The sequence below is a fragment of the Parus major genome, chromosome 3, assembly GCF_001522545.3.
Source record: "Parus major isolate Abel chromosome 3, Parus_major1.1, whole genome shotgun sequence".
NCBI classification, from domain to species: Eukaryota; Metazoa; Chordata; class Aves; order Passeriformes; family Paridae; genus Parus; species Parus major.
Window position 1 is genome coordinate 44,876,272 of NC_031770.1, and position 14,181 is coordinate 44,890,452.

The 14,181-nt window shown below is 34.5% G+C and overlaps 1 protein-coding gene across 6 annotated transcripts in view; it reads left to right on the top strand.

Annotated features, from left to right (window-relative positions):
• Window positions 1-14,181, top strand: part of RYR2 (ryanodine receptor 2) — a 378,942-nt gene that overhangs the window by 144,120 nt on the left and 220,641 nt on the right. For all 6 annotated transcript variants that reach the window (XM_019006059.2, XM_019006061.2, XM_015621997.3 and 3 more), the window contains 3 exons: window positions 9,923-9,997; window positions 10,785-10,863; window positions 11,680-11,792. In XM_019006059.2, the coding sequence (XP_018861604.1) occupies window positions 9,923-9,997; window positions 10,785-10,863; window positions 11,680-11,792 (267 nt within the window). The remainder of the gene's footprint in view (window positions 1-9,922; window positions 9,998-10,784; window positions 10,864-11,679; window positions 11,793-14,181) is intronic.

The window sequence follows — 14,181 nt, forward strand, 5'->3', positions numbered from 1 at the left end:
ACTTCTCAGGCTTGGCCTTAGCTTTCACAGGGGCATTCCTTTGCATTTGTGGGCATAACATATGTTAAAGTATTTGCCATGAAAACATTTTTGCAGCAATTAGATTTCAGAGTATGGTGGTTTCTTAAAGCGATAGATAGATAGATGGATGGATGGATGTTCAAACTTCCCTCACCCACTAATGTATTTCAAGTTTTCATGAGAAGGTCTGTTCATGACATATCCTAGCTCTAAGAATGACGTTAATGATCTTAAAAATCATTAAGTAACCAAAGTAGCTTTAAAGCACATATGACTGACCCAAATAAATGACAGTGGCTTCTCTCTCATTGGCTATGGTTCATTTAATACATCAGCTGAAGAGAATGAATTGTTAAATCTGGTCTTTCAAAGAATCCAGTACAAGAAGCTGCTGTATTATTTTAGTAATCAATGGAAGATATAAACTATTCACTTTAATTTGAAGGTAGTTAAAAGATTACAATCAAGCATTTAAATAAGTTATCAAGAAGAGAACCAGAAGGTTTTACAGGGCTGTTGTTTAATGTACTTGTAATATGTAAAAAGCAATGGGGTCGTGTAATTCTCAGAATAAAATTTTATATATGACTGACAGTTGGAAGAGACTGAGGTTTTTTGCTATATCTAATGTCCTTGATAAACTGAGAGCGTGTTGGCAAGTGAAAGTCTGTATTGACAAATGTAGGAAAGGATTCGTTTGAATTAATCATGCACATAAATTTTTTATGTAGCAATGAGTTTACACACATCCCACTGTAGAAAGTTCAGCAAAGATTCCTGGTTAGTTTCTGGAGCCACCCAGTAAAAGCAGCAAAATTTCAGAGTGACAACTACAAAGCTATTCTGATAAAAACCAAATAGACATAAAAGAAGAGAAGGAGAGTAGTCTTTGAACACTTTATGATGATTAGATTATAGTTGTTTTTTTTTCTTTTAGCTAGAACATCTTGTACATCTTTGAGAACAGATACTCCTCTTTAAAAATGCACGTATTAAATGAAAGCAGCCAGCCTTGCTTGGAAGCTCTCCAGTTAGAATATCTTCTCATTTGGGATGGAGACAAACTTCAGTCCTCAGTTTCAACCTTTGTGATATCAAAACATGAATTGATGAGGTCAAAAGGGGAAAGGTGGCCATAAATCTCTGACAAAGAAAAGCAATTCACTGCATGTAACATATCACTCTCCTTTTGTTCTTGAGTAGCCTTCATGAAAATGACCCTAAAAATGTCCATAATCTTCTAGGATCAGCCATGTGGCACTTGGTTTTCAAACCAGCAAATGAAATCTTATTAATATTTAAGTTTTCTTAATTTATTTTGCATTTGCATACAATATGTTACTACAAGAGCTGCTCTTCAGCACTTTGAGTGCAGGATTTAACAACTCACGTTGTACTTGTTAGAAACTCATCAGAATAAGTTAAGATGATCAGGCACAGCTCCTGTTTTACCTGTACTGTGTTTAATCTTTAAGCAATAGGGATTTCATGTGCTATGTTATTTCAAGTGAAGAAAAATCTGAGAAAAGTATTACAAAAAAAAAAAATAAAAAGGATAAAGCCTTGTTCAGAGTGGCTGTTTTGCTTTCTAGCATGAGCTATAATTATGTTAATTGCAATGATAAGTGTTCCTTTTAGATGTGGTTTCTAGTTAAGTGTATCCCACTCACTTTTTCAGGGGAAACAAACCCCATTTTTATGCACCTGAAAGCAAATGTTCATTTCATATTTTCTCTTTTCCCCCCTTCTTGTGGATCTACAGAACTTTATGATGAAGGTAAGGAAGTTAAACATTTGACATGATACTTCCTGTGGATTCCTACAATTTACATTAATGAATTCTATTTAATATTTTTCAACATCAGCATCAAACTCACCTTCTTGAAAATAAAACATACTGAATTTTTTTTAAAAAAAATTGAATTTAGAAACCACAGTGACTAGTTTGTTTTGGGGTTATGATTGTGAAGGACCAAAGGCAGGCCATGGAATAAGGATGTTGGCTTCTCTAATTTTCACTTCATACTAATCCTTTCAGTAAGAGTGTAGCATTATGTGCTAGATACAAAATCTTGAGACAATGAATAAAGAACAGAAGTTACAGTAAAACATTTTGGAAGACACAGCACACTGTTTCATCTATCACAAGGATGCTGTTGTGATGGTTTGGTGTCTCTCCTCTGGGGTGGTTGGAGAGCCTTTGGAATGGGGCTCTCACTGGCATTTGCTGGAGCTCTATTTCTTGGGGCTGCTTTTTGTCTTTTTGTCTTTATTTTTTAAATTTTTTGTCTCCTTAAGACTATGACAAAGCACTTGGTGAACCTCCAAGCATTTCGAATAACTGACATTAAACAATTAGCTGCAGTTTTCTCTAAAATGTGTTACTTATCTGTTTTCTACTTTAATTACCAGTCTATTCCCAATTCAGCTTCTAAACTGATTTCTGTACTGATTTTCATCCCCTAAGAGTTTACTTTTCTATGGTACTGTCTTGCTTCACTGTCACTCTCAAAAAGTGAGCAATTCTCAGCTAGATAAGCAGTTCTATTTTAAGAGCTAGATTTAATGATGTCAGAGGAGTTTTCTTAGCATGATTCCTCTGCTGATCCATCTTTTCTTCCCACTCGGCTGTCTGTCTTATTCTTTATCTGTGAGTTTCTTTCTCAAGTGACAAGGATGATTCACATTCCTTGTACCATGCAACAACAGAAAAAGCTTAGTCACGATCCTTAACCTGTGAAAAATGCCTCCCTCCTCCACTTATTTGGCTCTAAAATAACCAGGAAGATTTTTATTATTTCTTCTATGTTCTATGCTGATAAGGAGGAGGAGAATGGGGGAAGAGAAATCCTCACTAGGCTAAAGGAGAAATCGATAAATTTTATCTTCCTGGACAATTTCTTTTCCAAAACACCGGAAGTACTTGAAAGCAGGCATTTTTAATGGAAGTATTACCTCAGCCATAAATATAAATGTTTGTTTTACATATAAATATGGAACCAAACAATCAATATTATTTATTTTTGATTAATTTTTACTGCTGTGTCTGCTTTTCATTGTTATGAAGTTTCCTATTGCTACGAAAGTGATAACATAAATGTAGTGTCAGAAATATTAATAATGAAGTATATTTGAAGTGTTTCTAATTCTGCCTTCCAACAGGTCAATATTAGCAAAATTGGGATCATTTAGCATGGTGCTGGCACAAATATTTGTCATCATTACTAATGATTCCAATCTTATTAATGTAGATAGTAAAATATTCTGTGTTCTCAGCAGATTAAGACATGCTTATGGGGTTTTTTTTTGGCCAGCTGATCTGTTCAAATTCAGAATTTTATGTGATATTTATATAGAACATAATTACACATTGTGATACCGTTTTTAATTCAAGTCATCTTTAGGAAACCTATAGTTTAGCTGAAGTCTTATAGTCTTATTTCTCTTTTTTGGTTTTTTTATGGCCTGACACATATAAGAAGTAACTGCTGATCAAGTTAATAAAAGAAGTTTGTTTTTGTTTTGGTTGTATTTTTTGTCACAGTGACCATCATTATCTGGGAGTAAGTACCAGCAGTCATCAATCACACAAATCTCCGTGGCTGAATTTTTGCAGCATTTGCTGTTTGGTGGTGAATTTCACAGAAAGGCAGTAGTGATTTAAAAGTAAAGTATAAAGACATGAATATGTATAGCATATATAATATCTTGGGAGATCCAACTTCCTGTTTGTTTTACTTACATGTTCTAATAGTGTGTAGGCTACAGTGAGACAAAGCAAGGGCTTTTAGATTGTTTGAAATCACCCTTTGGTATTGCTCTCATGTGAGAGTAGCAGAGTGAGGGAATATTATCTCAATGCCTCATGCCAGTGAATTGATTTACTTGCATCTTTAAATTTTGAGCAACTAAATGCTCATTGTTTCGTGCCAGCCACTGGAAACATCAACCCAAGAGCACAGTAATTGCAGAAGGGTTAACATTTTTGTTTGCTTCAGTAGAAGAACTCAAGGGTTCTGGGCCTGGATGCTGTAACTTTGGAAAGGAAATTCTGCCTGAGATTTGTATCAAGATTTTAAAATAAAATGTATGCTTCTATGAGCAAGAAGATGTAAATCTTCTTGTGTTATTATTCTCTGTAGCTTTCTAGTCTTTACTGCTTACAGCATTTTTAAGTTTTCTGATTTTGCTGAAGATTGAATTTCCCAGTGTTAGCATTCCAAGTGTCAGTTGTTTAGTTTTGCCTGACTTATCTTGTCTCACAAGCCTTCTAGCTCTGTTCCAGGGTTACTACACAAGCTCTGCAGTGATTCAGCCTGTTTCCACACACTCTGTTTTCACCACTGCTTGGGTTTTCTGGACGCTGGTTGGCATTCATCTCACAAACTGAAATGCCATCCTTAGAGCCATGTATATCCTAAGCTCTCTGCGTAACCACAAGCAGAATGCTTAGATTTTAGATGGGCTGAATTACTGAATACTGAATTACTGAATAAGGACCAAAAGGGCCTTTTTTCTATGCACTGGCTATGTAGTTGCCTTAAGTGACGTTAATCTGAGTGTTTTGTCATCAAGTGTATTAGGTCTGGCTGAGATGGAGTTTGTTTTCCCCTCAGCAGCTCTCACAGTGCTGTGCTTTGCATTGGTGGTGATACCAGTGTTTTGGCTATTGCTGAGCAGCACTGGCACAGCATCAGCACTGTCTCTCCAACATTCCACCTTTCATCTGTGGGCTGATATGGGAGAGATCTTGGGATAGGACACTCCTAGGACACTAGACCCAAATTTACAAAGGGAATATTCCATACCATATTATGTCATCTCATGTATAAAGGCTACAAAAAGGAGTACAGTCTAGATTTAGAAATAGAAGTATTTTTTAATAACTTTGTAGTTTTATAACAGTATAAACTCCAGAATTTCATGAAACTTGGAACATCCTTGTGATGGAGAATATGATGCTTTTTGTATTCATACTTGCAAGAGTTTTTATGGAAGTACTGGTGTCATATGTTTAATATGCTGTTGTCTCCAGCATCTGATTTAAGTTCATGACCATGGTCAATGTGTTCCATTTCAATGAAGTGTGAGTAGTCAGTGCTTTAAAGGACGTTGTTTTACTCCAATGCACATATGAAACAACCACTAATAGTCATATTTGAAACTTTTAATGGTGTCTTACCATTAGTTGCCTTGAAAAGCACTTGTGAAGAAAAATGGGGAGGATGTTGCTTGTTTTATTGTACAGCCTCCTTACCATATTCAGTGCCATGAAAACAGTTGTGTAGTACTTTTTTAGAAACCCATTAAAAGCAATATTGATTGATCATAAGTTCCATCTAGATTGTTAGAGCTGGATCTGAGGCACAGAGGAAACGCAAGGCTGAGCAGCTGATCCTGATTAGGTCATGCTATACCATAACTGTAAGTTATATGGACTGCGTTTTTGAAGGAATTACTGATGTCATTTATTGTTTCATTTGATTTTTTAAAGTTACTTTTTGAAGTCTGTCAGAGCTGTTTTTCCTTACATTATAGTCTTTGTACTGTCATTTTCCCTATAGCACGTCAGTAATTACATTCTACTAATATGGACCTCTCATGGAATGAAGCATGAAAAGCCATTACATTCTTCTTAAAAACTTGATATGTTATTTTGTATGAGTGTTTCTGAAGTGTGAATCAGTTCCCGTGTGACACATTCAGTATTTTTAAATTGCTTTTGTGGGTGACTAGACTTGTTTGAATAGCCATGTGCTAAATGCAATTGCTGTCAGGCTTTCTTAAGCATTACATTTCTGAATAATGACATTACAAAAGCTTTTTCTTTACATATGCAAAGCATTGAAATAACTTTCCTTTAAAATACTTTTAAATGCTTTCACATGTTTCTCTTTCTGGTACCTCCCTGAAGTTCAGAGCTTTTTCTCTTTTCTCAGACATTTGAAGATTGTGTAGAATTGTGAAAAAAAGTCAGCAAAATAATCAGCATTTGCTTGCAGTAGAATTCTCGTTGGTGTAAGGGATGCTTTTGTCTAATAGAAATAAGGCTGTCAGTATAAAAAGAATGGAAGGGTAATGGCTGATTCAAAATCATGGATGCCACGAGGTTATTCACCAGCCTCTAAAAGGTCTCATTATGAGGTTCCCAAAAGCACAAATGGTTTTAACACATATATTCATGTGATCATGATTAATTTCCTGCAGCTTCTCATGTGTTTCCAGGAGTGCAGGAGTGCAGCCATAGGCACAGCAGTGCAGGTGCTGTTGTGTGAGACTTTTGGTCTGAGGTGATTGGTTAAATGTGCCAGTCACAGTTATATATGTGCAAAGCTGTATTGATACAAAGCGATGGTTGAATCAGGTGTAACATATTTCACTTCATATTGCATTGGTATTCATGGTAAAATGGATAATTTGTTTGTTCTCTCTTTGCACATTATACTGCATAACTTTTAGGCTGTAGTTTTTGAATGCTTTTTGGCATTTTTATCCTCTTTCTATTAAGAAAACATGGAAAATGTATTTCCCAACTTTAGCTCATTTTTCTTGGTTTTGGTTTATAACAGCAGTCTTTACATCAAAATAAACAGCTCTTAATAATCTGTTGTCGTTGCCTGGTCTTCCAATAGATTGAATTTGAAAGCTGTTTATATTTTTTTGAATGATAATTTGTTCAGCTCTAATTCTTGTTGTTCTGTTCTAAATTGCCTTTTCTTTAGAAGTGACTGTTGGGTAATGAGATGACTCAAAATTAATCTTGTATTCTAGCTGCAGAAATATTGAATTAGAGATGGGCAGTTTACATTAAGTTTTCACAAGCAATGTGGATTTGTCAGTCCCATATGCTTTCAATGTGAAGTTATTATCTTTAGTGTTCGCTAGTTCTGAAAGCTTTTAAATATTTTTCTATACATTCTTGGGGAATAAAAATGTGAAGAGTTTTGTGTAAATATAATTGATACTCCTGAATAGCATAGCTTGTAGAACTTCAATAGATAAGTTATTATTTGAAAACAAATCTATTTTTGTTCAGCCTGGTTTTATTTGAGGAATATATTGTTGAATTTAGAAATTACTTTGAAAATTGGAAATTAGAAACATAAAATAAGTGATCATGATAAATAATGTATCTGTTAGTAAATGCCTTGCATTATAATTCCATTCATACATTTGTGCAAGAGTCTGTGGGCATTATGGATTGAATTAGTCAGCATTGTGGCTTCCAAGTAGTCTTACTTCCAGAGTCTTCTGAAATGTTGTTATTGCAATATTACAAGAAATCTGGTAAAACTTCAGTGTCAGATTTTACCTTGGATATTGCATCTTTGCCACAGAAGTCCAATTGTTAAAATTTAACTTTGTTTTTATTGTGGAAAATTTACATTTTTCTGCTGGAAATGGACTGGATCATTTTAAAAATCAAAGATTATTTCTGTAGACAATCACTGTCCAACAGCTACTTACTATGCAGTTTGTGGCATAAAGATAAATGCTGAGTATGTAGTTATAAAATGAGCTGTTAAAATAGGAAATTAACTTAGAGGTATGTACATGTCCTGGAAGACAAGTTTCAAAATGGAAGGCAGTTTCATAGAGCCAGCCTTATTTTCTATCCTTTTCTGTATTTTTCTATTTAACTTTTTCACTTTGTCTCCAAAAGAATGGTTTGATTATGGTTGCCTCTCAGAAACCTTTAAGTGGAAAATGCTTAAAATGTTTTTTTATATTTAAGAAACAAACTGCAGACTTGGTTGCATTCTTCTAAAGGACAAAGTAATATTAATTTAAAAGTATTGCTTTAATCCTCTTTCAAAAAAAAAATCTAAAAATCTGCTCCTCCATTTTTCACAAAAGTGATTGAATTGTTTTAGGAACAACCTTTCTCCTGTTTAGCTACAAGTGAGAATTTAACAAAATAGGTGCTAGACAGACAAATCAATATGGCCAAAATAAGGGCAAGCTAGTATTGCTGTGATTTTGTTTATGCTATTCTCAGCTTTTGTTCAACAGGCAATCAAATCTTTATGTTAGATATTGACTTTATGGATAATAAAATAGAATTATTTAGATAAAAAATACTGGTGAAATATCAAAATTTTGTTCATGTTACTGACTTGGTTAGTTGGCTGCCTATGTCTGCTGTTGATAAAGTTTGCAGGTAAAGCTGAAATACTGGTAAGGCAATATGTTCACAGCAGGTTTTTTCTCTCTTCCCCAGTGTGATGAGTAGCAGACATTCAAGGTTCATCTTTGGCACGTCTTTGGCCTGACATTATCAAATGCCTTGTTCTTTCCTTCTGTCTTTGGAAAAAGAGGTGGTGCTAATGGTAGTTCAGTCTTCATACCTTATGTCAAGACCCTGCCTGTGACAAGCTCCATGAATTTGACTAATTCTTAGTAAAAATTCATGTCATTCAGTCTTGCAAGGAGATTTTTCAGTGTGCCTCCCTGCATTTTGACTGCTATGCAGTTTGATGACATTCAAAATACACCTTGTGTCCATCAAGCTTCTCTTTTCTCAATAAACATAAAAGCCAGAAACTCTTGGCAGTTTCTTAAAAATGCTAGAATTATTACTTTTGAAATTCTTGGTGTTTCACCACCTATCCCTCTTGTTTTTCTCCTTGACCAAGTAATTCCAAGTTCAGTAAATGCTAATGCATGAAAGATAAAGAAGGACAACAAATAAACCTGAAAGGGAAATAATTGCATGTTGCCATGATAGCCATTCAGTTAAATTGATCTTCAGCACTGAAATGTAGCTGCCAGAGATGTAAGGTAGTATGATTTTTAAAATTTATTTCATAATGAAACTGATGTTCCAGCCAAACAGAGGGTCAGTCTTTTATGGTAAATGAAAGGGTATAAATACCATATATGAGAAATTAAATTCCTTAAAATTACATAGAGGATTCCTGTATGACAGGATAGTGCTGCTTATGGAGTTGTCACATTTATAGACTCATAAAATATTTACTTATCACTGCTTCTTGGAGAGTGTGCTGTACATAATGTTACATGAGTTGCTCTGTCAGAGGAGTGTGAACTTACGGTCTTGACAGTGTCTTATCAGACAGTTTGCTCCTGTCCGGTGCTAGTCATCTGCATTTCAGCATAAGGAATACATAAATCTTCAAAATAAGTTGAAGGTTTGTTCATGCCTTAACAAGATTTATTTATACTTTTGTGAATGGTTAAACTGATTATTGATAGCAGTTTCACCTATTATCAATCGTATTTTTCCCTGTAGGGAAAATAATGAGGGGAAATGGTAGTATTTTCTTGGAATAAAAGTGAATTTTATCACTTTGATTTTCTTTTACTCAAGATTTATGCTATGTTTCTCAAGAGGAACAATTACTTGGACATGATTTCTGAGTTTTCAGAACCCCCAAATACTGTTGAGTGAGCTTGGATGTCTTTTAGCAGATTCTTTATCTGCTAGGACATTTACCTGTCCTAGCAGATAAAGAATTCAGTCTGATAGTATTGAAGCAGTGTGGGACAAAGCATTTTGCAGGTTGATGGTCTTTAATGTGGTTGAAGACCATATTACTCTCTGGTAAAATAAGGAGAATATTCAAAAAATCTCCCTCTGCATACTATCTGTCTAGAAAAGGATGTAATTTGTAGGGAAAATGGATGAATATGAAGATATTTAACAGTAGGTAAGTTTGTAGAGGGTAGCATGGCAAATCGTGACACATCAAAGCTGCTCTTAGAGGCTGCCTGCTTTCAGCACAAGGAGGAAGGATTCAAGATTCTAGAACATATTTTTTACCAAACAAGTGATGGCTCAAAGTACACAGTGTTCTCTCATCTTTCCTTCTTTTATTCTTTCTCAGAAGACTCCATTTTATTAAAACATACCAGTATATCATTTCTCTTTACCTTTCAGTCTGCACAAGGTGGTGGACATCGAACGCTGCTCTACGGGCATGCAATCTTGCTGCGCCATTCCTACAGCGGCATGGTATGTAACCACGTTACACCCTGTGCTGTGTGGTAGCTCTCATGTTACCAATGTGAGTTGGGAGCAGCAGTGATTTCTTTTTTGTGTGAAAGTTATGTTTGAAAGTGCCCAGAACATTTCCATTTACTGATATCTGGAGAATTACTCACATCAGAGGCAGTTTTCTGTGAAAAAAGGCAGTTTTCTAGAAACCTTTGTGAAGGGTGGGTGCTTGGAAATACAAAACCAAGCTGGTTGTATCTGGGTAAGTGCCAAAAGTAAGTCTGGCTCCTCTAGTGCTGAATCCCCTGTTCATCAGTCTGACTGGTGAATTTTCATTTCTTTCCCCTATTTTCCATACTGCATAAGCTGTGGCTGAATCTGCAGCTGACACCTTGCTGTCAACCTGAGCATATGTTAGAGACTGAGAGGAAAAGGAGATTCCTTCTTACATGTATTTTGGACAGAAGTCTTAGCTGGAAATTCCCTGATGAGTTATATAGGCTCCAGACTCCTTACCTACAAGTGAGGCTTCATGGAGCTGAAATCTGATGCAACTAACTCCTTTATTTCCACTTTTAGTATTCTTGTCTGAGTGAAAAGATAACCTGGGTAGACAGAGAGGTTATTTTTGAACATACAGTTTTGTCAAGACTCCATGAATGCATTTCGTTTTATCATGCATACATGTTCCTGGTAGTAACTAATGCGTATTATCTAAGAATATTTAATCCTGTGTTAGTAGGTTGATGACTTTTTATATTATAGGTGAGCAGAACTAGTGATATATGCTTTTTTCTTTTGGTAGTACCTGTGCTGTCTCTCTACATCTCGATCGTCAATGGATAAGCTGGCATTTGATGTAGGATTGCAAGAGGACACAACAGGTAACCACTAGTTTAAAAGACTAGTGAAGAACACTGTCAGTCTAAAAATAAAAGATTAATAAAATATTAAAGTGTATTATTAATACTCTTTAAGAATAATAAGCAATAAAAGTAAGAATTGCTTAGTTAGATTGTTTGCTTGTTTCGTAAAGCTTTGCTTTAGATAGGAGTAGTAAGAGTAACAGCTACAACAATTGAACAGTTCAAAGATCTGAGTTCTTTTCTGAATATAACATGGTTTTAGTTATAGAAGCTCATCTGAAAACAAGAATTATCATGGGAACAGAATTTGTGACTTTAATACTTACACATATTCTGGCAGATTAGAGGCACTAATAGTCAATAAAAGAACATCTTTGAATTTGACTTATGTGATCTTTCAAGTATTATTTTAAGTGGTATGTAAATGCTTATTTTCATTGCCCTTAGTTATTGGTTGCTGTATTTTTTTGTCCAAATTCTCAGCAGAATATTCTTCAATGTCTTTTCCTGAATTTGTAATGAAGGTGACAAGGAATCACTTTAGCAAAAGTGGCTTGGACCAGGCTGCCTAGAGAGCACAGATCCATCATCTTATTCAACTTTGGAATCACTGTTCCAGCGGTTTTAGTCTTTTGTTTATGTGTGTTATTTAGAGCTGAGTTTCCAACAGGGTGATGCAGGAATGATACTAGTTATGGAAAACACATGGACACTTGGTTTAGCCCAGTGAAAAGAGGATCAGAACTTTTAAGACTGAAACAAGTGTGACAGTAACGTCAGTAACATTGGGTCTTTCTTGTTTCATTCTGTGCTGTTACTCCATATTGATATTAGGTGAGGCTTGCTGGTGGACCATACATCCTGCTTCCAAACAACGATCTGAAGGAGAAAAAGTGCGTGTTGGAGATGATCTGATTTTAGTCAGTGTCTCTTCAGAAAGATATTTGGTAAGTTTTGTAAGTTATCTGTGCAGTGGTTTTTCTACAGGGAAAAAAAAGAGTTAATGAAAATCTGGCTTCCATTTCCACCTCCTAAAACTAAAACTTAAGGTGCTTAAACTGTTTTTTAAAATAATATTTTGCAAAACAACACACACAGTCTGGAAAATTGTGACTTTGATATATGGCTTATCTAATTTTGGCTCATTTCGGTAGTGGAATAGGAGTTATAAAAATTTACTTAGATGAAAATATGCAAATACAGAGAAAAGAAATAATTTCCAAATTGCATGATTAAGATGTTTAGAATCCATATGAGTGTTCATAGGTTAACAACACTACCATATATATTAAAACTTCGTAGCAAATTTTGGGATGTCTAACAAAAGTACATAGGGTTTGTGGGCTGAAAAGGTCCATATTTTATTGAGATTATGTACAGTGTAATATATAGAGCTACTGACATGTCATAATTAAATATAATTAAAATAATGATTAAATTGAAATATTTTACAAGTTATTGTGTTAGCTGTTTCTTATCACTGGTTTACACAACATTGTTCTTCATGAAAGGATCTTCCATTTGTTCTGTAATGAAGCAGGTCAGCACTTTCCCTATTCCCTTTTTTTTTGAGGTTTTTTTTCATTTTTTAAATATTTAAGAAAAAAGTGTATAGTTTAATAAGACATCAGTTATAAAATTGAAAATATTCTCCCTTCTATTGCAAACACATAGGGAAATGATAATATAATTGTTAGAATATTAATTGTAACTTCTGATTACAAACTCAGTAGCTCATTTAATGAGTTTCTTGTAATTTGATATTCTGAAAACTTTCTCATCATCTTTGCATTTTAAAATTATTTAAAATAATTAATTTGATGAGAACTGTAACTACACATAGTGAAAAAGCAACTTGTTGTGGACTGAATTTTTGAAAAATCTGATTAATGGTCCCTAATAGAGACACTGAATTTCTTTGAATTGCTGAATTGAGTTGCTGAAGTTAAATTTTGGTACAGATTGTGTCTCTGTGTAGGCATGTCCTGGCCTCTAATTAGTAATAATCAGCTCAGCCTATTATTTAGGGTTTGTGCCTCAGCTGTTGATTCTCAAAGCTGTCACATGTACTTTTATACAGCAAGAGGCACAATTCTGTCTGCAGAGACTGATTCTCCTTAAGATGTGATGTTAATGGATGCATAATGTTCCATGTAAAATATCAATATACTAAAAATAAATATTTTCAGTGCAGAGAGAAATAACACTGTATTACAGTCTTTAAGTATTTTAGAGCTAGATTGTAATGAATAGTTAAGCCTACTTCAGTTTTACAGCTCTGGTTTGACAATAAGATGGAGCAAGAATTCAGAAAATTAGTTTTTCTCTTACATGCACTCACACAGTTTTATGAACAAATGTTTTTCAAGAGCTGGTAAAATATGTAGCTCCACAACCATAAAAATACTTGTAGTTTAGCTACCTATTCAGTAGTTATATTAGCACTGTCAATAAAGCAATAAAGCTTTTATGAAAATTGAAACAGTTGATAAAGAATAATCAGTGATTTACCAATAAGTGATTTTTTCATGAAAACTGTTTTTCTGTCTTAGACTTTGTCTTAATCCATTTGACTGTTTACAAAAATAACTTCAAATGATTTAAGTTTGAAAATATTCACAATTCATTGTTAACATGTTGAGTGGAGTGTCATGTTGCAGCTGCTATTTTGTACAACTCTTAAAAGAATGTAGTGACTGATAACCTTTACAATAGCTAGAACTGTGGAGAGATTAAGTTATTTTTGTGAATCTGCTCTGATACTGAGACCAAATAAGCTCTGCTGAATCCATTTGAGGAATGCTTTTTCTAAGGGAGTGGAATTCCTCATAGAGATTCCTTGACAGAAAAGAATGCTTGTCAGTTTGCTGAGGGCTGGGTTTATGTATGTTGCATACTCTACAATTAAAATCTTAGGAAAATGTAATTTCTCCATCAAATGTTTTATGTAAGTATGCTGTTTGGAATAGGACTGGGATGTCACCTTTGTACATTGCAGTATTGCTCTGTGTTTTCAAGCAATTTGCTAATTCTTTCTGAATGAAGAAAAATAGGTTAACCATCCTGGGGCAAAGATGTGCGTGTAAAAATAACAGATGAATAGAGTTCATTCACAGGGCATGGCTTTTTCAAAATGTAGTCAGCTCTTAGTTGAATTTGTATAATGCAAGAGGAGAGAAGAGCTATGTCAGTTTCTTAAGTTGGTCTTGCAGTTGTCTGGCTTTAGCTTAATTAATTTAACATTGACTTTGACACTATGGTCTCAGTGTAATCAGTAGATTTTTGTTTAGACTTCATTTGGATGGCAACACTCTTATTATTAGCAAAATATCAGGA